General features: G+C 43.7%; 1 protein-coding gene across 1 annotated transcript; it reads right to left on the reverse strand.

Moving 5' to 3' along the window:
• Positions 1-255: 255 nt before the first annotated feature.
• Positions 256-15,678, reverse strand: LOC142932544 (WD repeat-containing protein 62-like; the record flags this gene model as incomplete). The annotated part of the gene is made up of 19 exons (XM_076076442.1): positions 256-651; positions 1,391-1,512; positions 1,637-1,726; positions 1,817-2,070; positions 2,196-2,463; positions 2,765-2,890; positions 3,052-3,109; positions 4,202-4,289; positions 4,380-4,491; positions 4,574-4,687; positions 4,762-4,874; positions 4,939-5,006; positions 12,732-13,004; positions 13,088-13,140; positions 13,332-13,438; positions 13,524-13,637; positions 13,729-13,792; positions 13,901-14,012; positions 15,603-15,678. Coding segments are annotated over 19 exons (2,416 nt in total), but the record flags the coding sequence as incomplete, so codon positions are not given.
• Between the last annotated feature and the right edge of the window lie 8,436 nt (positions 15,679-24,114).

Consider the following 24,114-nt stretch of genomic DNA (forward strand, 5'->3'; position numbering starts at 1 on the left):
TTAAACAAACAAGTGTTTCCGTTTCTATGAGAAATATTCCTGTTATTAAAAACACTAAATGTTTTTTTTTATGATGAAATTTTGCTTTAAAAAAATTAAATATAAATACTCGTAGTTAGTCAAAACTACGGTGGTGTTTTAGGGTCAATGTAGGTAAATCAAATAATAGAGTATTATTATGAGAGAAAACTCAAATCAGAAAGTTGATTTCTTCTGACGTCTTCTCTAAAGCTGAAATAAAACAAATAAACTGAGACAAATTGAAGATTTATCAAGAAACATATAAAACAGTTTATGTACAAACAGTGATCGGGATTTAAAACAAGTTAAAAACAAACATAAGGTGCTTTAAGAATACTGATAAAAACCAGCTGAGTCACTCAGCCGACCGGTAAAGTGACTTTTGGCCTCTCTGAGCCTCCATACAGGATCAGACCCGGTTCAGTATCAGACCCGGTTCAGCTTGTTCTGGGTCATCTGGACCAGCAGCTCAGAGTATTTCTCCAGCAGAGACGTCGTCCCGTCGTCCTCCAGCCGAGCGGAGGAGACTCCGCCCCCCCGCAGCAGCACCGCCTGCAGCTCAGAGTGAACGACAGCAAACGCACCCTGAAGGACGGACGACATCTGGAGACACCGATCGGACCCGCCGACCTGGAGGACATTTATTATACATTTGTTATACATTTAAAAAAGGCAGAGAGAAAGAAATGAGAAAAAAACCCTCAATATATAAAACTATGAATACTTGATACTGTTCATGAGTACTCAGCAGCTTTAATTTGACTTTTAATAATCTTATAAATTATATAAATATAACTAGTTATTGCTATATATTTTAGTTTTTCTAAGTTATTGTTGTAAATATTCTGCTGTGACTCTAGAGAGAATTATTAAAGTTTATTTTACCAGCTTCTCAAAATATTTAAACTTTTTCTCTAAATGTTACTTAATATTTTCCTCAAATATTTAGACTTTTTTCTTGAAATCACTTTTCAAAACATTACGACATCTTTCCCGCAACTTTTTTTCTTGAGTCTAAATTGACCCTTCTCTAAGACCCGCCCCTCGAACACAGACTGACCAATCACAGCATCTTTAGTTCCTGGTTTAGTGGAACATTGTGTAACAATAAGTAGAGCTAGCGTTAGCGTAGCGTAGCAGAGAACGTTAGCTCAGCATTAAGTAGCAGGTTAGCACGTCTATGCTAAGCTAGCTACTGAAGGTACTGATGAGTTTGTTCACTTTTCACTCTTTTTACATAAAATGAGATAATTCAGTGATGTCAGTTAGTGAGTGTGGTCTCCACGATAACGTAGCTCTGACAGGGCAGCAGCGGAGGGGGGCGGGGCTTAGCCATGATTCAGACTGAAACGACACACAGGAAGTTCACCTGTCGGTACAGGTGGACGGCTCGTCTCGCCGTCTGTCTCAGCTCGTTGGCGACCTGCTGACACTGCTGAAGACTGACCGACTCTTCATCATCTTCATCGTCATCTTCGTCACCACCTGGACCTGCAACAAGAGAAACAAACGATGATCCTGAACACATGTACAGGGTACATCCTCTGAGGAGCAGGAACGACCATCTAGAACGATGTTGAGATATCAGTCTATGAATGTTTTGACAGGAAGTTACCTGTCTGAGGGGGGCGGGGCTTCTCTGACAGAGGAGAGGAGGAGGAGGTGGGCGGGTCAGAGGACAACAAATCAGCTGCCACAGACGGGTCTGATACAAAAAGACAATCAGAAACTCATTTAATAAACATTATTAGACAATAGTTTAAATATTTAAAAATAATCATCATAATGTTGTTACCTGGATCAGTCCGGATTCTGGTCTCGGGTCCTCCTGAGCCCTCTTCTTCCTGCCTGGAGGCAGAGCAGCTGATGATGTCAGAGGTGATGATGTCACAGGCAGTGGGCGTGGCTGTGAGGGTGACGGAGGAGGCGGGTGTTAGGGTGAGGTTCTGATCCGTCGTCAGAGTCTCCTCAACGCTGCTGAACCTCCTGACTCCGCCCTGTGACATCACCCTGGTGGGCGTGGCCAACACCAGAGACGACAGAGTGACACTGACGAGAGACACATTCAAATGAAGTTAGTTATTTATAAAAATACAACTTATTCTACAAATATTTTGACCTCATTTTAAAACTATAGCAACTTTATCCTCTTTCCAGTGGGACCAGGATGTTACCTGCTGGTCTGGTCCTGATGGGGGTCAGGTTTGGTGCTGTGGAGGTCCAGACCAGCAGGCAGCAGGGGGGCAGGAGGCTGGAGGCCTGAGGAGGAGAGGTTCTCCTTCTTCTCCTCCTCCTCCTCTTCCTGGGCTGTGGTGGGGGGGTCCTGGCTCAGTTTGGCCCTGGAGCTGGCGGTGGTTCCCAGGTATCCGAGTCGAGGCGCCGCCTGCTGGACCGCTGTCACCACGCAGCTGTTGTGGGCCGCCAGAGTCCTGGAGGTGACATCTGATGAGGTTGAAGGAGAAGAAGGTCAGAGAGTGAAAATGGATTAAATGTAGAATATAGAAGGTAAAGGTGAACAGGTGGAGACCCTTTAGTTAACCTTAACCCACGAGAAACAGTTTGACCTCCAACCTCGTGAGTTTTACAGCAGAAAGAGAACACACACACACACACACACACACACACACACACACACACACACACACACACACACACACACACACACACACACACACACACACACACACACACACACACACACACACACACACACACACACACACACACACACACACACACACACCTCGCAGCGGTTCTCTGCATTGGACAACCACCACAGTGTGTCGGCGGCGGCGTGTTGGGCGGCGAAGGGGCTGATGGGAAATCATGCAGGAAGCTCTACGACGAATGATTGACTGGCTGCATCTCACTGTGATCACACACACACACCTGTCTTCAACAACATGTGGCGTCCCTCAGGGCAGCGTCCTGGAGCTTCTGTTCTTTCTATAAAACCTGATATAGACGCTTTCAACACGCACACTTCCCGTTTACAGTTTTAAATTACGGAAAACAAAAGTGATGACTCACCACCACTGTTTTCTTTCGACTCAGTTGAGACGACATCACTGCTCAACTCAGAGCTCACCTGAAAACAAACAAATCCTGCATGAAACTATTCACTAACTGTCAAGGTGAAAAATGTAAAAGTGCAGGTGATCAGGTACATGTGTTTCAGCTGCGTGTCGCTCAGGTGCGTTTAGTGTCGCTCAGGTGTGCTTAGTGTCGCTCAGGTGTGTTTCAGCTGCGTTTCGTGTCGCTCAGGTGTGTTTCAGCTGCGTTTCGTGTCGCTCAGGTGTGTTTCAGCTGCGTTTCGTGTCGCTCAGGTGTGTTTCAGCTGCGTTTAGTGTCGCTCAGGTGTGTTTCAGGTGCGTTTTGTGTCGCTCAGGTGTGTTTCAGCTGCGTTTCAGGTGCGTTTCGTGTCGCTCAGGTGTGTTTCAGCTGCGTTTCGTGTCGCTCAGGTGTGTTTCAGGTGCGTTTAGTGTCGCTCAGGTGCGTTTAGTGTCGCTCAGGTGTGTTTCAGGTGTGTTTCGTGTCGCTCAGGTGTGTTTCAGGTGCGTTTAGTGTCGCTCAGGTGCGTTTAGTGTCGCTCAGGTGTGTTTCAGCTGTGTTTAGTGTCGCTCAGGTGTGTTTCAGCTGTGTTTAGTGTCGCTCAGGTGTATTTCAGCTGTGTTTAGTGTCGCTCAGGTGTATTTCAGCTGTGTTTAGTGTCGCTCAGGTGTATTTCAGCTGTGTTTAGTGTCGCTCAGGTGTATTTCAGCTGTGTTTAGTGTCGCTCAGGTGTGTTTCAGGTGCGTTTAGTGTCGCTCAGGTGTATTTCAGCTGTGTTTAGTGTCGCTCAGGTGTGTTTCAGGTGCGTTTAGTGTCGCTCAGGTGTATTTCAGCTGTGTTTAGTGTCGCTCAGGTGTGTTTCAGCTGTGTTTAGTGTCGCTCAGGTGTGTTTCAGGTGCGTTTAGTGTCGCTCAGGTGCGTTTAGTGTCGCTCAGGTGTGTTTCAGGTGCGTTTAGTGTCGCTCAGGTGCGTTTAGTGTCTCTCAGGTGTGTTTCAGGTGCGTTTAGTGTCGCTCAGGTGTGTTTCAGGTGCGTTTAGTGTCGCTCAGGTGTGTTTCAGCTGTGTTTCATGTCGCTCAGGTGTGTTTCAGCTGTGTTTAGTGTCGCTCAGGTGTATTTCAGTTTAGTACCGATGTGTTGCTGACGTTGCTGACGTTGCTCTCCTCTGAGATTCTGGTCTGGATTGAGACAGGGGGCGGTGCTCGGCTCGGCCACGACCTGAAAACACAGCAGAAAAAGTCTCGTTATCACCATGACGATGGTCACACCTGTCCCTCAAGAGTCCCAGAGGATTGTGGGTACACTCACCTGATGCGGTCCTGGAACCGGGACAGGAAGCGGGTGGAGATGCTGAGTCGAGGGTTCAGGTAGTGCTTCTCCTCCGGAGGCTGCAGAGACTTCAGGTCGGTGTCAAACTTCTCTGAAAAGGTCAAAGTTCACAAAAACACATCAGCATACGTGTGAGTGGACCGATGAAGAAGATGATGAAGAGGGTTCGGTACCGTCGCTCAGACTGGAGCTCAAAGTATCAAAGTGGTTCTTCAGAGAGTTCCCGTCCTCGTCGTCCTCCAGAACCAAACTGCTCACAGAGCTGCCCTGACTGAGGGAGTCGGTGTCTGAGGAGAGAAACTAGTGTCAATAATAATCACCATTAATAATAAAATCATGATTTGTTCTCCGGCTCTCTGACCCGCTTCCTGCTGCTGCTCCACGCTTCCCGCTGAGCCCTCGGAGGAGGCGGAGTCTGGACTCAGCTGTGCGAGGGAGCGGCGAGGGTCGGTCACAGCCTCCACGTCGAACTCCCTGAGAACAGACGGGTGTTAAGTTCATGTGACTGTGAGCGTCTGCAGGTGAACAGGAACCTCACCTGTTGGAGGAGGCGGTGGTGGGGTAGAGGATGTAGCCGCTGCTGTTGTCACCTGGATTCTGGAGCACCTGAACATCACACACAGACACAATCAGGTACCTGCTCACACAGGTGTTGATGCTTCTAGATTATTGTTGTTAAATGAAAGATGTGTACTTTAATAAGACCTTCATCATCGTTTAGTTTAACTCTCTGAACCCCAGACGCCACCGGCGGGATTGAAAAGCATGTTTCCTTTAAACAATCTCCTAAACGTCACCGTTTATCAGCCAGAGGAGAGGAGAGAGGAGAGAGGAGAGAGGAGAGAGGAGAGAGGAAAGGAGAGAGGAGAAAGAGGAGAGGAGAGAGGTTTGGTTTTTGGTTTTTAAAGTCCCTTTATTTCACTATTGCAGTGAAAAACAGAAACACTAAATCATCACTTAATAATCAGAAAATCAATCAAATAAAACAAATAACCAAAAATAAAGCACCAAAGAACAAATAAACAATCAATTTCAATGATCAATATGTTCAGAAGTTCACCACCAGCTCTCCACCAGCACCCACTGAGCATAAAATGCTCCCAGTAGTCCATCTGTCCCTGAAGGCCTGTAAATCGTCCACTGTCTGGTAGTAGGTGTGTTCCACCCTGAGTCAGGCTTTCAACAGTCCCTCCGTAACTTTCACCGGATCTTCACTACCGGCACCCCGAGCCCGATTCTTCCGTGTCAACCAGATGGCCAACTTGGCAGAACCAGATAAAAAGTTCACCATTGTGTGGACAGCCTTCTGTTTTGAGCAGTATTCTGGACCGAAGATGAACAACATGAAAGAAAACACCTGTCCAAGACCCTGAAACCATCTTTTTAACCGTTCAAAGAGTGCTGAGAGCCGAGGACACTGAACAAACAAGTGTTCCAGGGTCTCAGTCTGACCGCAGAAATAACACTCCTCCCCAATTTGTGGATCCAGGTGTGCCCGGTATCTGTTGGTGGCTATAGCTCCATGTACAACCCTCCACTGGAGGTCTGCTGTCCGTTTCAACGGGCAGCTTGTACATGCACCTCCAGCTGCCTCTCGGGGAAGAACCTGGGCCAAAGAACTCGGTCCACCTCGACTCTGTCAACCCTGCCAGAGAGCGGAGGTTCACAACCATTACACAGATTTCATAGATAGCTTTTTTCTCTGCTGCCTGAAACTTGTCCAGGTGAGGGGTTGTGAACGTCAGCAGCTTGTTTCCTCCCCCCTGCCAGTCCCCCACCGCTGGGGCAATGAGCAGAGTGGGGGGGGTGTACTCACTCTCTTCATCCCATTGGTCAGACAGAGTACAGTTTCCTGCAACTGCTCTCAGGCGTTGTGGCAGGGCGGCACAGACCTCCTCCACTATTCTATTGGTCAACCTGACAGACGTGATGTTAGTGTTCTGTCTGAAGGTGACCATAGATGCTGCTGTTAATGACATCTTCACCAAATGTCCCAGTTTAGTGCAGCCGGCTTCTCTCAGACGCGTTCTCAGGCTGGCAGACTGCAGCGTTTGTGTTCTAATGAAGCTGTTGAAGAACAAAGGTTCCTCCAGCAGCCACACACCCGGAGTCTCATCAGCTTTACGTGAAATGTTAAAAATCTGCCACGCCTGCAGAACAGAGCCGTAGAACGGCGTCAGCCCGGCCAAGTCCACTTCCTCAGGTTGTAGGAGAAAGAGCTGCTTATCATATCCCAACCGCCCAGCTCTCCTCAGCAGCAGTCGAGCCGTGTCCATCCAGCTGGGGCCACAGCCATAGAGCAGCTTCTGTGCAGTCCGGAGTCTGAAAGAGGCGATCCTGGACTGGATATCGATGAGACCCTGCCCCCCCCCTGCCACAGGCAGATAGAGAGCTGCTGCACGAACCCAGTGCCGGCCGGACCAGAAGAAGTCCACGACAGACCTCTGTATCTCTGCTATGAGGCCTCCAGGTGGCGTCAGAGCGATGAGTCTGTGCCACAGAGTCGAGGCAACCAAGTTATTAGCAACCAGAACTCTTCCCCTATATGACAACTGGGGTAGTAACCATCTCCACCTAGAGAACCGAGCACACACCTTCTCCTTAACTCCCTCCCAGTTCTTTTTCTCAAAAACCTCAGAGCCCAAAAACACACCCAGCACTTTTAGACCTTCTTTTCCCCACTGAAGACCTCCAGGCAGATGAGGCACCGTCTGATGTCTCCACTGTCCCACCAATAAAGCTTCAGATTTTTCCCAGTTCACCCGTGCAGATGAAGCCCTCTCATAAAGAGACAAAACATCCTGCAGACATAGAACATCTCCCTGGTCCCTAATGAAGATGTTTACATCATCAGCATATGCAGACACAGCGAGGGGACTACAAAGACTGGAGGACCCAGGCAGTGACAGACCACTGAGCCGACTTCTCAGCCTGCACAACAGAGGCTCAAAAGCGAGGCTGTATAGTTGTCCTGAGATAGGACAACCCTGCCTTATCCCTCGCTGTACAGGGATCGGTCGACTCAGGCCAGCTCCCATTTTTACCATACATTCAGCACCCCTGTACAGCAAACCCACCCAAGCCAAGAACCCATCACCAAGCCCAAAAGCCCTGAGTGCAGAAAACAGATATGCGTGACCCACCCTGTCGAAAGCCTTCTCCTGGTCTAGTGAGACAATACCAACATCTACATCGTGGAATTTACATACATCAAGCACATCACGGATGAGAAAGATATTGTCCATAACTGTTCTATCTGGGATACAGTACGTTTGGTCGCTATTTACAACCACTTCCAGGTAGTCTCTTAGTCTGTTAGATAAGGCTCTGGAAAGCACCTTATAGTCTGTGCAAAGCAGGGCCACTGGTCTCCAGTTCTTAAGAAGGGCCAAGTCGCCCTTCTTGGGCAGCAGAGAGAGTACTGCCCGCTGGCATGAAACAGGAAGTGATCCTGTTTTAAAACATTCCATCAAAACAGAGTGTAAGTCAGAACCGATAATGTTCCAGAATTTCTTAAAGAAATCCGAGGAGAGACCGTCGATTCCCGGAGTCTTTCCTGAAGCCATCTGGTTCACTGCAACCGTCAGCTCCTCCAGCGTCAGCTCTCCGTCCAGCATATCCCTCTCTGCTGGACTGAGCTGGGGAAGACCCTCCAGGAGCTCCCTACTGCTCTCCGTACAGGATTGCTCTTCCCCAAAAAGAGCAGCGTAGAAGCCCACGGCATGGGTCCTCATCTCCCTCTGGTCAGTGGTTATCCTGCCTCCTGGGAGCTTCAGACAGGTCATCCGCTTCCTCTGCGCCACCGATCTCTCCAGGTTGAAGAAAAACGAGCTTGGGGCATCCATGTCCTTCAACGTGAGGAAACGGGACCTGACCAGAGCTCCTTTCACTCTCTCTTGCAGGAAGGAGCTCAACTCCAACCTCCTCTCCTTCAGCAGTTGGCCCACACCGGGATCTGGGTCTCTCTGGAAGCCCTCCTCAATGATCTTTATGTTGGCTTCAAGGTCTTTAACAGCAGACTTGATTATAGCGGTGGCGTTTGAGGTGTACTGCTGGCAGAACACACGGATCTGTGCTTTTCCGACCTCCCACCACTGTTTCAGAGAACTGAAATGAACTTTTTCAGTTTTCCACTGCTGCCAAAGAACCCCAAAGCTCTGACAAAAAGTGCTGTCCTGTAGAAGTTTATTATTAAAATGCCAGTAGGAGCTAACCCTTTCACCTGGTGAGGTTATCAAGCCTAAACTGACGAGGTGGTGATCAGAGAACCCAACTGGACTGATTGTGCTGTTCTTCAGTCTGGAACTGAGACTGCGAGAGATGTAAATTCTGTCCAGCCTGGCTGCACTAATCCTGTCGTTGCTGACTCTAACCCATGTGTACTGTCTGTTTAGTGGGTGTTTTATTCTCCACGTGTCCAACAGATCTAAGTGTGTGATGACGTTGTGGAGACTCTGAGCTGACTGCGGGTGTGGTTCCTCACTATTCCGGTCTATGGTGAAGTCTAGAGTACAGTTAAAATCCCCTCCGATGATCAGTTGCTCCTGATGGCAGCTCTGCAGTTCGTTTTGCAGCATAGTAAAGAAGCGTGCTCTTTCTGACCCCTGATTCGGTGCATATATGTTCACGAAGCAGTAAAGCGAGCTCTCTATCTCTGCCCTCACCATCAGCAAACGACCCTCCACCACCTCAGTGACAGACAGGACGGTTGCATTAGCTGCTGTTCTAAACAGCACGGCTACCCCGGCACTAAGATTGGTGCCGTGGCTCAGGGTGCATGAGCCCTCCCACCATAAACCCCAGTCTACTTCATCTGATGGAATGGTGTGAGTTTCTTGCAAAAAGAGGATGTCCAACCTTTTTTGATTTACAACCTCCTGTATTAATGCTCTTTCATGCCCGTCCCGCCCACCATTGATGTTTAAAGACCCTAAATTGAAGCTCTGCATAGAAAGGTCAGAGGATGGAAGGAGGTAAGACAAGATAAGAAGTAAGCAGTGGAAAGTGGAAAACCCCGTGTGACACATGATCATGTTAAACTGTCTTAGTTTTTTGAACTCTTCCACTTTTCCTTACTTTCCTCAAGGTTGTGATGTGTTTCTTTAGGCGGAAGCGCTTTTTTCCATCTAGAAGGTCCAAACCCACCTTTCTCTGCGCCACGCCAACAGATCGTATGAACTTCTCAATGTCAGGGAAATAATCACTCACTTTTGCAGATCTATTGTAAGTTACATCCAAAAACGAGTTTATTTCCTCTAGTGAATACAGATCAGTGCCTTTAATGCACGTTTCAGAATTAGATGCAACATCTGATTCACTCTCATACTCCATGTCCTCTCCCTCACAAGACAGCTGGCTGTTGGACACAGACCCTACACTCTGTCCTTCATCTAAGGGTATGATGAGATCTCCACCTGCAGAACCTGTAGCTGCCTCTTCACACACTTCTACCGACTGTGGTGGTGCTTCGGTTCCAGATGTAGTGAGGTTCTGCGCCACCACAGAAACCTGCTGGTTGTAAGACTGGCCCTGATCCTCCTTATCAACATTATTGTTATCATCAGAAGACGAAGAAGCTCCGCCGACCGCACCGGCGGGAGCCTCCGCGGCCGGAGGCTCCGCCTCCGCGCTTCTCTGCTGCTTGTGCGGACACGCGAAGCGTTTGTGTCCTACATCTCCACACTCAAAGCATTTGATCTGTCCCGAGCTAGCGTACACCATGTATGAACCCTCCCCGTGTTTAACCCTGAAGGACACCTCCAGTGTTTGTGTAGGTGACTCCAGGAACATGAAGACCTGCCGCCTAAGAGACAGCACGTGCTTCAGTTTGGGATCCTTACACCCCAAACTGACTGTTTTAAATCCGCTGGCAAACTTTCCAAACCTGCGCAGCTCATTTTCTAACAGCTCGTTCGGTATAAACGGCGGAACACCGGACACGGTGATCCGCGTAGAGGGCACTGAGAGCGGAGAGACCTGCACGAAGCTGTCCCTGATCAACACGCCGCTCTCTATCAGGTTGTGGACATAAGCTTCGCTCGCCACGAACACAACCACAGCTTTATTCATCCGAGATGCAAAGGAGAGTTTGTCATGTCCCACCTGCTCTCCGACAGCCAGCAGCACCTCCTCTACTGACACGCTGCTATCCGGTGGAACTACCCGGACTCCCTGCCGGATTGACGGGCGTGGCGTCTCGGAGGACGCCATCCTCCCGAACAACACCAAACACCACTAATCACACGTTCTACCGATAAATACACTGCTCAGTATCTCACCTGATCACGTGCAGAGACAGAAGAGCAGAGGAACAAATCCCAAAGCAGTGAAAATACAATCAAACCTCCGCGACACTCTCACGTCCACCACTCACACACAACCGGAAACGGAAACAGAGGAGAGGAGGAGAGGAGAGAGGAAAGGAGAGGAGAGGAAAGGAGAGGAGAGAGAGGAAAGGAGAGAGGAGAGAGAGGAGAGAAGAGAGGAGAGAGGAAAGGAGAGGAGAGAGGGGAGAGGAAAGGAGAGAGGAGAGAGGAGGAGAAAGGAGAGGAGAGGAGAGAGGAAAGGAGAGGAGAGAGGAAAGGAGAGGAGAGAGAGAGAGAGGAGAGAGAGGAGAGGAGAGAGGAGAGAGGAGAGGAGAGAGGAGAGAGAGGAGAGGCTGAAACATGTGAATAGTTTAATATTTATAACACGTAGAGACTCATTTTATTTTCAATCTCTGGAAACACTTGTGGACACATGGAGCATGTTGGATGAATAGGTGTGTGTGTGTGTGTGTGTGTGTGTGTGTGTGTGTGTGTGTGTGTGTGTGTGTGTGTGTGTATATCAGTGCTGTATATCAGTGCTGTCCTGCAGCTGAGCCATCTCCTAATAACCTCACTATGAGCCACAGCTACAGTAATAACACACGCATTCATGTTAAAGCGTTCGGTACGAGGCTTACGAACCCAACAATACGTTTGAATAATACTCGTGCATTTGGAAAATGCAGAAGCTTAAATTGTGGGAAACATAATGTTTTCTGTGCTCACGTAGGAGACAACGGGCTGTGACCTCTGACCCTGGAACAAAAAGAACCAAAGACAGCTGAGGCCCCGCATGTGTTCTGGGAGGCTACGCTAACTAGCTTAACAAACAATAACTTCGCACATGACGGGATGTTTCGTCATTAACGGACAATGCATAAAGTCCAAATCTATATAACACAATGACAAGAACAAACTCACAAGAACCAGTCACATATGTTCATATGACAACAGAGCAACAAATCCATCCAGCAGAGCTGCAGCAACACGCATCCTGCTGCACACTGGAGGGCCATTCAGATACTAGATGTAAAAACACACCAGTTCACTTAAAGACAAACTCCATCCTCCTTTCTTTGTTGACTAAGAGTTTAATCCTTTTAAATCCCAACTCACAAATCCGTTTCTCCTCCTTCAGCCATTGAGTGTTAAAAAAACAAAACTAGTAAAATAATAATAATCTACACCAAGCACAATGTCATAATTTGTTCCATATCTTTCAATTTTAACTCTTACTCCTCCAACTAAGCTCTGCTGTTAAGTTTCGTTTCACGATAGTCACGTGCTCGCCCACTGACCAATCACAGCACACTCTGCACCTCACTGCAGAGCTGCTCCTGCTGAGCGGCACGTAATGATGACGTAGCTACAGGCCAGCTAGCAGCTCTGACACGTCAAAGAATACGCCCAACATGTCAAACTAAAGATCTGATTGGTTGAACACTATGACAATCAACAATATCGTCCCCATTCACTTAAACTGCACATGGATTCACTTGTGAGTCTGCAGGCCTCTGCCTCTGTTCTTACCTAGAGACACAGAGGTGAGATCTGATTGGATAAAAGCTCTACTTAAAACAAGCTGCACTGGAAGCAGAGCAACTGAGGAAGACAGGAGCTGTGCAATGAGAAAATAAGTTAATGGGAAAAATATGTTTATAAATTATAATACATGTAGTGTATTTAAGAACAATTATTAAATTATAAAATAGATATAACTTTGTGATTCTGTTTAGACCAGCAGAGAAGGCCTTGCAGGCCCTGACGGCCCACCACTGGTGGACAGATAGTTTCCATAGAGGAGCAGGACTTTAATATTACAGTAATAAGCAAGGTTATATTAAAATGTGACGGGAGCAGAAAAGGTCCCAAAACCTCCAGAGGTTCAGAGGTTCAGAGGTTCAGAGGGTCAGAGGGTCAGAGGGTCAGAGGTTCAGAGGGTCAGAGGTTCAGAGGTTCAACTCCCTAAAAATACTTTCTATATATTCAATCAATCAGCTTGTAATCAGATGATCAGTGAGCTCACCTCCTTCTCCTCCTCCTCCTCTCCATTATCTTCCTCTTCTTTCTCTCCTCCCAGCAGACTCTCTAGACTCTGAGGATGGAAGTCGCCCTCCTCCTCCTCCTCCTCCTCCTCCTCCTCCTCTATAGGCTCCTCCTCCTCCTCCTGACTCCTGGTGGGACTTGGGGACGAGTTGGAGCAGATGGTGAGAGGGTTCAGCTGCTCCGCCCACCGGCTCCTCACCTGACGAGGCTCAGCGGCCGATTGGACGTTAGAGGAGGCTCCGCCTTCACCCTGCTGAACACACAAACACACAATGTGCACACCGATGATCTGTAACCTGAGCAGAGACAGAGACTTCAGCAGTAAACTCTATTTACCAGCCTTCTGAACCACATGGGCAGCTTCCCGTTGGTCTGAAGCAGCGGAGCGTCTGAAACAACAACAACAACAACGTGGTGATTCAAGCACCAGCTGCTCTCTAATAAACACATCACGCTCTGAGCACAGGACAAACTACAGTTATTAGTCCGCTGCTACGGAGGAACAGGAAGGAGTCTGCACATCCAGGTACGGCATAGCGTCTCTGGAGGTCAGGAAGACTTCCCCAGACCTCATCCTCACCCTGAGCAGAGCCCAGTCTGGCTGGAGTCCCGAGGTCGGCCTCTTCCTCCTCCTCTTCCTCCATCTGAGGCAGCTGAGAGGAGGCTCCAGTGATGAAGGTGTCCCTCCTGAAACAACAACAACACAAGACTGAACAGCTGAAGACTCACATCGGCCCACTTCACTCCTCCAGGTCCTCAGCGTCTCACGCACCTGATGTTTTGCCGTTTGTTTCTGCAGGTTTCAGGTGCGGCGGACAGTTTGAGGCCCCGCCTCTTCCTCATGGTGCTGGTCATCTGAGAGTCCAGCCTCCACACAAACACACAACTACACAACAACGACATAGTTCATCGTTATTAAAGAAATAAAGCGTCTCCTACCAAAGTACAGGTCAGAAGAGAGGTAATCATAGTGCTACCTGTCTCCAGACACAGTGATCAGGTGTCTGCAGTCCTGACTGAACCTCATACAGGTGACGATCTCTGAGGAAACAAACACCATCGCACTCTCAGTTCACTACAACCCATCAGCGAACACGACGACACACTGTGTGTAGAGACTTAACAAACCAAACAACTGGATTTACTCACCAGAGTGTCCGAACAGGGTGGCGACACACTCTCCCGACTCGTAGTCAAAGATGTTGATGTTTTTATCGGAGCAGCTGGTGGCGAAGAACGACCCGGACGGATCCACCTGAACCTGCCGACGACACAAAGTGCGAGCCAATCACATCGCAGAATAAGTCGTCATCATCCGCTTCCTGCTCACGTCAATTCATTGATTGTCAAGATAGTTGACAGACATGTGCAGATGCTAATGGGTAGTTGTAGTCCTACCAACAGCAGAGACACAAACTCCTGCTGGGAGTCTGCTGGAGATGGATCCATTAAGTCAGTGTTTTTCAACCTTTTCTGAGCCGCGGCACATTTTTTACATTAAAAAGATCCCGCAGCACACAAACAACCAAAAACGTTACAAAATGACATCTTTTAGCATAATACAGCAGATATGCAGGGGTGTGGAACTCAATCCCAGAGAGGGACACAACAAGAAATTGAGACTACGTTGAGGGCCAAATAGAGTCACCATGTAATAAACAGGATAGAAGGGATATTGGACAAAGTGCAAGAAGAATACATGTTGAGGTAGGCTGCATTATTTTATGCATACGTAGCCTACCAGAGCCAGATGTTTGGCATCTTTTCTTGGCTGCCAGTTCATTAATATCTGGAGTTAGGTTCTGTGGAAACCCTCAAGATGGAGTGAAGGTGCATCAGTGAGACTCCTGTGTGGGTTTGTGTTCATCTTCATCACAGAGAACAGCTGCTCACACAGGTATGTGCTCCCAAACATGCAGAGCGTTTGAGCAGCATGGAGGCGGAGTTAAGGCATCGTTTCAGGGTGAAGCTTGTAAACTGTGCAGCGTCCTCAGAGTCACACTTTGCCTTGAGTGTCATCACACTGGAGCTCTATCAGCTCCACAGGTGCTCTTTACACCTCAACTGCAAACAGATCGCTGAGCAGTTCAGATTTAAATGTCTGAGCTGCAAAGTCGGCAAATCGCAGAGTGAACTCTGTGCCGAGTGCGCCCCGTTTATCAGCAACATGCTGTCAGGAACACAGCGGTGGACTTTCACTGCATCACACGTCTGTGATCACAGACAGACGTCCCTGAAGCTGCAGGTTTAGAGCAGTGAGATGCTTCGTTATGTCGCACATAAAGTCAGCTCACATCACCACTTCTCGTCCCGGAGCTCTGTGGTGTGGCGGGCCGGTTATGATAAACATATATTTCCTGGCGGGCCGTTGTACCGAGGGCCGGATACATGATGACAATTTAATGACAAGTCTCTCAATGTGTTGATCCTTATAGGCTTTTCATCTGGGTTATGTTGTCCAGGGCCCAGTTCAGAGTCTGCATTTTTCCTTTTCAAATATTTCTCCATCGCTGTTCGTCTCGTCACCTCTCCCGCTCATCATTTCATTCTACTGTCTTACATGAACACGTCATTACTGCGCTACCTACTGCCCCCCACTGGCATGGAAGAGCATGCATTACTTAGCCAGACACTATATTGCAGCTCACAAGCTCAACAATGGCAACAAAGTATTTGCAACAACTAAATAATATTTTATTGGAGTGAAATTGGACATTTTCCCGCGGCACAGCTGACGATCTCTCACAGCACACCGGTGTGCTGTGAGAGATCGTCAGCTGTGCCACAGCACACCAGTGTGCTGTGGCACAGCTGTTGAAAATCACTGCGTTAGCTGACAGCAGATCCTCACCTTCAGCAGAGCTCCTTCATCACTGCTCGAGCCCTTCACACACTTCTTCAGCTTCCCAGTTTCCACGTTGTAAACCCTGAGAAAGAAACTCACTAAGTCAGCTTCAGTGTTCTTTACTGATCGTTATAAATCCTTCTCTTCTTCTACTCTCTCTCTCTCTCTCATCGTTATAAATCCTTCTCTTCTTCTACTCTCTCTCTCTCTCATCGTTATAAATCCTTCTCTTCTTCTACTCTCTCTCTCTCTCTCATCGTTATAAATCCTTCTCTTCTTCTACTCTCTCACTCATCGTTATAAATCCTTCTCTTCTTCTACTCTCTCTCTCTCTCTCTCATCGTTATAAATCCTTCTCTTCTTCTACTCTCTCTCTCTCTCTCTCATCGTTATAAATCCTTCTCTTCTTCTACTCTCTCTCTCTCTCTCTCATCGTTATAAATCCTTCTCTTCTTCTACTCTCTCTCTCTCTCATCGTTATAAATCCTTCTCTTCTTCTACTCTCTCTCTCTCTCTCATCATTATAAATCCTTCTCTTCTTCTACTCTCTCTCTCTCTCTCTCATCGTTATAAATCCTTCTCTTCTTCTACTCTCTCTCTCATCGTTATAAATCCTTCTCTTCTTCTACTCTCTCTCTCTCTCTCTCATCATTATAAATCCTTCTCTTCTTCTACTCTCTCTCTCTCTCTCATCATTATAAATCCTTCTCTTCTACTCTCTCTCTCTCTCTCATCATTATAAATCCTTCTCTTCTTCTACTCTCATCATTATAAATCCTTCTCTTCTTCTACTCTCTCTCTCATCGTTATAAATCCTTCTCTTCTTCTACTCTCTCTCTCATCGTTATAAATCCTTCTCTTCTTCTACTCTCTCTCTCTCTCTCTCATCATTATAAATCCTTCTCTTCTTCTACTCTCTCTCTCTCTCTCATCATTATAAATCCTTCTCTTCTTCTACTCTCTCTCTCATCGTTATAAATCCTTCTCTTCTTCTACTCTCTCTCTCATCGTTATAAATCCTTCTCTTCTTCTACTCTCTCTCTCATCGTTATAAATCCTTCTCTTCTTCTACTCTCTCTCTCATCGTTATAAATCCTTCTCTTCTTCTACTCTCTCTCTCATCATTATAAATCCTTCTCTTCTTCTACTCTCTCTCTCATCATTATAAATCCTTCTCTTCTTCTACTCTCATCATTATAAATCCTTCTCTTCTTCTACTCTCTCTCTCATCATTATAAATCCTTCTCTTCTTCTACTCTCTCTCTCATCATTATAAATCCTTCTCTTCTTCTACTCTCTCTCTCATCATTATAAATCCTTCTCTTCTTCTACTCTCTCTCTCTCTCTCATCATTATAAATCCTTCTCTTCTTCTACTCTCTCTCTCTCTCTCATCATTATAAATCCTTCTCTTCTTCTACTCTCTCTCTCTCTCTCATCATTATAAATCCTTCTCTTCTTCTACTCTCTCTCTCATCATTATAAATCCTTCTCTTCTTCTACTCTCTCTCTCATCATTATAAATCCTTCTCTTCTTCTACTCTCATCATTATAAATCCTTCTCTTCTTCTACTCTCTCTCTCATCATTATAAATCCTTCTCTTCTTCTACTCTCTCTCTCTCTCTCATCATTATAAATCCTTCTCTTCTTCTACTCTCTCTCTCTCATCATTATAAATCCTTCTCTTCTTCTACTCTCTCTCTCTCTCTCATCATTATAAATCCTTCTCTTCTTCTACTCTCTCTCTCTCTCTCATCATTATAAATCCTTCTCTTCTTCTACTCTCTCTCTCATCATTATAAATCCTTCTCTTCTTCTACTCTCATCATTATAAATCCTTCTCTTCTTCTACTCTCTCTCTCATCATTATAAATCCTTCTCTTCTTCTACTCTCTCTCTCATCATTATAAATCCTTCTCTTCTTCTACTCTCATCATTATAAATCCTTCTCTTCTTCTACTCTCTCTCTCATCATTATAAATCCTTCTCTTCTTCTACTCTCATCATTATAAATCCTTCTCTTCTTCTACTCTCTCTCTCTCTCTCATCATTATAAATCCTTCTCTTCTTCTACTCTCTCTCTCTCTCTCATCATTATAAATCCTTCTCTTCTTCTACTCTCTCTCTCATCGTTATAAATCCTTCTCTTCTTCTACTCTCTCTCTCATCATTATAAATCCTTCTCTTCTTCTACTCTCATCATTATAAATCCTTCTCTTCTTCTACTCTCTCTCTCTCATCGTTATAAATCCTTCTCTTCTTCTACTCTCATCATTATAAATCCTTCTCTTCTTCTACTCTCATCATTATAAATCCTTCTCTTCTTCTACTCTCTCTCTCTCATCGTTATAAATCCTTCTCTTCTTCTACTCTCTCTCTCTCATCATTATAAATCCTTCTCTTCTTCTACTCTCTCTCTCTCATCGTTATAAATCCTTCTCTTCTTCTACTCTCTCTCTCTCATCATTATAAATCCTTCTCTTCTTCTACTCTCTCTCTCTCATCATTATAAATCCTTCTCTTCTTCTACTCTCTCTCTCTCATCGTTATAAATCCTTCTCTTCTTCTACTCTCTCTCTCTCATCATTATAAATCCTTCTCTTCTTCTACTCTCTCTCTCTCATCGTTATAAATCCTTCTCTTCTTCTACTCTCATCATTATAAATCCTTCTCTTCTTCTACTCTCATCATTATAAATCCTTCTCTTCTTCTACTCTCTCTCTCTCATCGTTATAAATCCTTCTCTTCTTCTACTCTCTCTCTCATCATTATAAATCCTTCTCTTCTTCTACTCTCATCATTATAAATCCTTCTCTTCTTCTACTCTCTCTCTCTCATCGTTATAAATCCTTCTCTTCTTCTACTCTCTCTCTCTCATAGTTATAAATCCTTCTCTTCTTCTACTCTCTCTCTCTCATCGTTATAAATCCTTCTCTTCTTCTACTCTCTCTCTCTCTCTCATCATTATAAATCCTTCTCTTCTTCTACTCTCATCATTATAAATCCTTCTCTTCTTCTACTCTCTCTCTCATCATTATAAATCCTTCTCTTCTTCTACTCTCTCTCTCATCATTATAAATCCTTCTCTTCTTCTACTCTCTCTCTCTCATCGTTATAAATCCTTCTCTTCTTCTACTCTCTCTCTCTCATCGTTATAAATCCTTCTCTTCTTCTACTCTCTCTCTCATCGTTATAAATCCTTCTCTTCTTCTACTCTCTCTCTCATCATTATAAATCCTTCTCTTCTTCTACTCTCTCTCTCATCGTTATAAATCCTTCTCTTCTTCTACTCTCTCTCTCATCGTTATAAATCCTTCTCTTCTTCTACTCTCATCATTATAAATCCTTCTCTTCTTCTACTCTCATCATTATAAATCCTTCTCTTCTTCTACTCTCATCATTATAAATCCTTCTCTTCTTCTACTCTCATCATTATAAATCCTTCTCTTCTTCTACTCTCATCATTATAAATCCTTCTCTTCTTCTACTCTCATCATTATAAATCCTTCTCTTCTTCTACTCTCTCTCTCATCATTATAAATCCTTCTCTTCTTCTACTCTCTCTCTCATCGTTATAAATCCTTCTCTTCTTCTACTCTCTCTCTCTCTCTCATCATTATAAATCCTTCTCTTCTTCTACTCTCATCATTATAAATCCTTCTCTTCTTCTACTCTCATCATTATAAATCCTTCTCTTCTTCTACTCTCTCTCTCATCATTATAAATCCTTCTCTTCTTCTACTCTCTCTCTCATCGTTATAAATCCTTCTCTTCTTCTACTCTCTCTCTCTCTCTCATCATTATAAATCCTTCTCTTCTTCTACTCTCATCATTATAAATCCTTCTCTTCTTCTACTCTCATCATTATAAATCCTTCTCTTCTTCTACTCTCTCTCTCATCATTATAAATCCTTCTCTTCTTCTACTCTCTCTCTCATCATTATAAATCCTTCTCTTCTTCTACTCTCTCTCTCATCGTTATAAATCCTTCTCTTCTTCTACTCTCTCTCTCATCGTTATAAATCCTTCTCTTCTTCTACTCTCATCATTATAAATCCTTCTCTTCTTCTACTCTCTCTCTCATCATTATAAATCCTTCTCTTCTTCTACTCTCATCATTATAAATCCTTCTCTTCTTCTACTCTCTCTCTCTCATCATTATAAATCCTTCTCTTCTTCTACTCTCTCTCTCTCATCGTTATAAATCCTTCTCTTCTTCTACTCTCTCTCATCGTTATAAATCCTTCTCTTCTTCTACTCTCATCATTATAAATCCTTCTCTTCTTCTACTCTCTCTCTCTCATCATTATAAATCCTTCTCTTCTTCTACTCTCATCATTATAAATCCTTCTCTTCTTCTACTCTCATCATTATGAATCCTTCTCTTCTTCTACTCTCTCTCTCTCATCGTTATAAATCCTTCTCTTCTTCTACTCTCTCTCTCTCATCGTTATAAATCCTTCTCTTCTTCTACTCTCATCATTATGAATCCTTCTCTTCTTCTACTCTCTCTCTCTCATCGTTATAAATCCTTCTCTTCTTCTACTCTCTCTCTCTCATCATTATAAATCCTTCTCTTCTTCTACTCTCTCTCTCTCATCATTATAAATCCTTCTCTTCTTCTACTCTCTCTCTCTCATCATTATAAATCCTTCTCTTCTTCTACTCTCTCTCTCATCATTATAAATCCTTCTCTTCTTCTACTCTCTCTCTTTCATCGTTATAAATCCTTCTCTTCTTCTACTCTCATCATTATGAATCCTTCTCTTCTTCTACTCTCTCTCTCTCATCGTTATAAATCCTTCTCTTCTTCTACTCTCTCTCTTTCATCGTTATAAATCCTTCTCTTCTTCTACTCTCTCTCTTTCATCGTTATAAATCCTTCTCTTCTTCTACTCTCATCATTATGAATCCTTCTCTTCTTCTACTCTCTCTCTCTCATCGTTATAAATCCTTCTCTTCTTCTACTCTCTCTCTTTCATCGTTATAAATCCTTCTCTTCTTCTACTCTCATCATTATGAATCCTTCTCTTCTTCTACTCTCTCTCTCTCATCGTTATAAATCCTTCTCTTCTTCTACTCTCATCATTATGAATCCTTCTCTTCTTCTACTCTCTCTCTCTCATCGTTATAAATCCTTCTCTTCTTCTACTCTCATCATTATGAATCCTTCTCTTCTTCTACTCTCTCTCTCTCATCGTTATAAATCCTTCTCTTCTTCTACTCTCTCTCTCTCATCATTATAAATCCTTCTCTTCTTCTACTCTCTCTCTCTCATCATTATAAATCCTTCTCTTCTTCTACTCTCTCTCTCATCATTATAAATCCTTCTCTTCTTCTACTCTCTCTCTTTCATCGTTATAAATCCTTCTCTTCTTCTACTCTCATCATTATAAATCCTTCTCTTCTTCTACTCTCTCTTTCATCGTTATAAATCCTTCTCTTCTTCTACTCTCATCATTATAAATCCTTCTCTTCTTCTACTCTCTCTCTTCATCATTATAAATCCTTCTCTTCTTCTACTCTCTCTCTCATCATTATAAATCCTTCTCTTCTTCTACTCTCTCTCTCATCGTTATAAATCCTTCTCTTCTTCTACTCTCTCTCTTTCATCGTTATAAATCCTTCTCTTCTTCTACTCTCTCTCTCTCATCGTTATAAATCCTTCTCTTCTTCTACTCTCTCTCTCTCATCATTATAAATCCTTCTCTTCTTCTACTCTCTCTCTCTCATCATTATAAATCCTTCTCTTCTTCTACTCTCTCTCTCTCATCATTATAAATCCTTCTCTTCTTCTACTCTCTCTCTTTCATCGTTATAAATCCTTCTCTTCTTCTACTCTCTCTCTCTCATCGTTATAAATCCTTCTCTTCTTCTACTCTCTCTCTCTCATCATTATAAATCCTTCTCTTCTTCTACTCTCTCTCTCTCATCATTATAAATCCTTCTCTTCTTCTACTCTCTCTCTCTCATCATTATAAATCCTTCTCTTCTTCTACTCTCTCTCTTTCATCGTTATAAATCCTTCTCTTCTTCTACTCTCATCATTATAAATCCTTCTCTTCTTCTACTCTCTCTCTTTCATCGTTATAAATCCTTCTCTTCTTCTACTCTCATCATTATAAATCCTTCTCTTCTTCTACTCTCTCTCTTTCATCGTTATAAATCCTTCTCTTCTTCTACTCTCATCATTATAAATCCTTCTCTTCTTCTACTCTCTCTCTCATCGTTATAAATCCTTCTCTTCTTCTACTCTCTCTCTTTCATCGTTATAAATCCTTCTCTTCTTCTACTCTCTCTCTCTCATCATTATAAATCCTTCTCTTCTTCTACTCTCTCTCTTTCATCGTTATAAATCCTTCTCTTCTTCTACTCTCATCATTATAAATCCTTCTCTTCTTCTACTCTCTCTCTTTCATCGTTATAAATCCTTCTCTTCTTCTACTCTCATCATTATAAATCCTTCTCTTCTTCTACTCTCTCTTTCATCGTTATAAATCCTTCTCTTCTTCTACTCTCATCATTATAAATCCTTCTCTTCTTCTACTCTCTCTCTTTCATCGTTATAAATCCTTCTCTTCTTCTACTCTCATCATTATAAATCCTTCTCTTCTTCTACTCTCTCTCTTTCATCATTATAAATCCTTCTCTTCTTCTACTCTCTCTCTCTCATCATTATAAATCCTTCTCTTCTTCTACTCTCTCTCTCATCGTTATAAATCCTTCTCTTCTTCTACTCTCTCTCTTTCATCGTTATAAATCCTTCTCTTCTTCTACTCTCTCTCTCATCATTATAAATCCTTCTCTTCTTCTACTCTCTCTCTTTCATCGTTATAAATCCTTCTCTTCTTCTACTCTCATCATTATAAATCCTTCTCTTCTTCTACTCTCTCTCTCATCATTATAAATCCTTCTCTTCTTCTACTCTCTCTCTTTCATCGTTATAAATCCTTCTCTTCTTCTACTCTCATCATTATAAATCCTTCTCTTCTTCTACTCTCTCTCTCATCGTTATAAATCCTTCTCTTCTTCTACTCTCTCTCTTTCATCGTTATAAATCCTTCTCTTCTTCTACTCTCATCATTATAAATCCTTCTCTTCTTCTACTCTCTCTCTCTCATCATTATAAATCCTTCTCTTCTTCTACTCTCATCATTATAAATCCTTCTCTTCTTCTACTCTCTCTCTCATCGTTATAAATCCTTCTCTTCTTCTACTCTCTCTCTCTCATCGTTATAAATCCTTCTCTTCTTCTACTCTCTCTCTTTCATCGTTATAAATCCTTCTCTTCTTCTACTCTCATCATTATAAATCCTTCTCTTCTTCTACTCTCTCTCTCTCATCATTATAAATCCTTCTCTTCTTCTACTCTCATCATTATAAATCCTTCTCTTCTTCTACTCTCTCTCTCATCGTTATAAATCCTTCTCTTCTTCTACTCTCTCTCTTTCATCGTTATAAATCCTTCTCTTCTTCTACTCTCTCTCTCTCATCGTTATAAATCCTTCTCTTCTTCTACTCTCTCTCTTTCATCGTTATAAATCCTTCTCTTCTTCTACTCTCTCTCTCTCATCATTATAAATCCTTCTCTTCTTCTACTCTCTCTCTTTCATCGTTATAAATCCTTCTCTTCTTCTACTCTCTCTCTCTCATCGTTATAAATCCTTCTCTTCTTCTACTCTCTCTCTCTCATCGTTATAAATCCTTCTCTTCTTCTACTCTCTCTCTTTCATCGTTATAAATCCTTCTCTTCTTCTACTCTCTCTCTCTCATCGTTATAAATCCTTCTCTTCTTCTACTCTCTCTCTTTCATCGTTATAAATCCTTCTCTTCTTCTACTCTCTCTCTTTCATCATTATAAATCCTTCTCTTCTTCTACTCTCTCTCTCTCATCGTTATAAATCCTTCTCTTCTTCTACTCTCTCTCTTTCATCGTTATAAATCCTTCTCTTCTTCTACTCTCTCTCTTTCATCATTATAAATCCTTCTCTTCTTCTACTCTCATCATTATAAATCCTTCTCTTCTTCTACTCTCTCTCTCTCATCATTATAAATCCTTCTCTTCTTCTACTCTCTCTCTCTCATCATTATAAATCCTTCTCTTCTTCTACTCTCTCTCTTTCATCGTTATAAATCCTTCTCTTCTTCTACTCTCTCTCTTTCATCGTTATAAATCCTTCTCTTCTTCTACTCTCTCTCTCTCATCATTATAAATCCTTCTCTTCTTCTACTCTCTCTCTCTCATCATTATAAATCCTTCTCTTCTTCTACTCTCTCTTTCATCATTATAAATCCTTCTCTTCTTCTACTCTCTCTCTCTCATCATTATAAATCCTTCTCTTCTTCTACTCTCTCTCTCATCGTTATAAATCCTTCTCTTCTTCTACTCTCTCTCTCTCATCATTATAAATCCTTCTCTTCTTCTACTCTCTCTCTCATCGTTATAAATCCTTCTCTTCTTCTACTCTCTCTCTCTCATCATTATAAATCCTTCTCTTCTTCTACTCTCTCTCTTTCA

This window comes from Anarhichas minor, unplaced genomic scaffold, assembly GCF_050575085.1.
Source record: "Anarhichas minor isolate MPS153535 unplaced genomic scaffold, ASM5057508v1 ptg000057l, whole genome shotgun sequence".
NCBI lineage: Eukaryota > Metazoa > Chordata > Actinopteri > Perciformes > Anarhichadidae > Anarhichas > Anarhichas minor.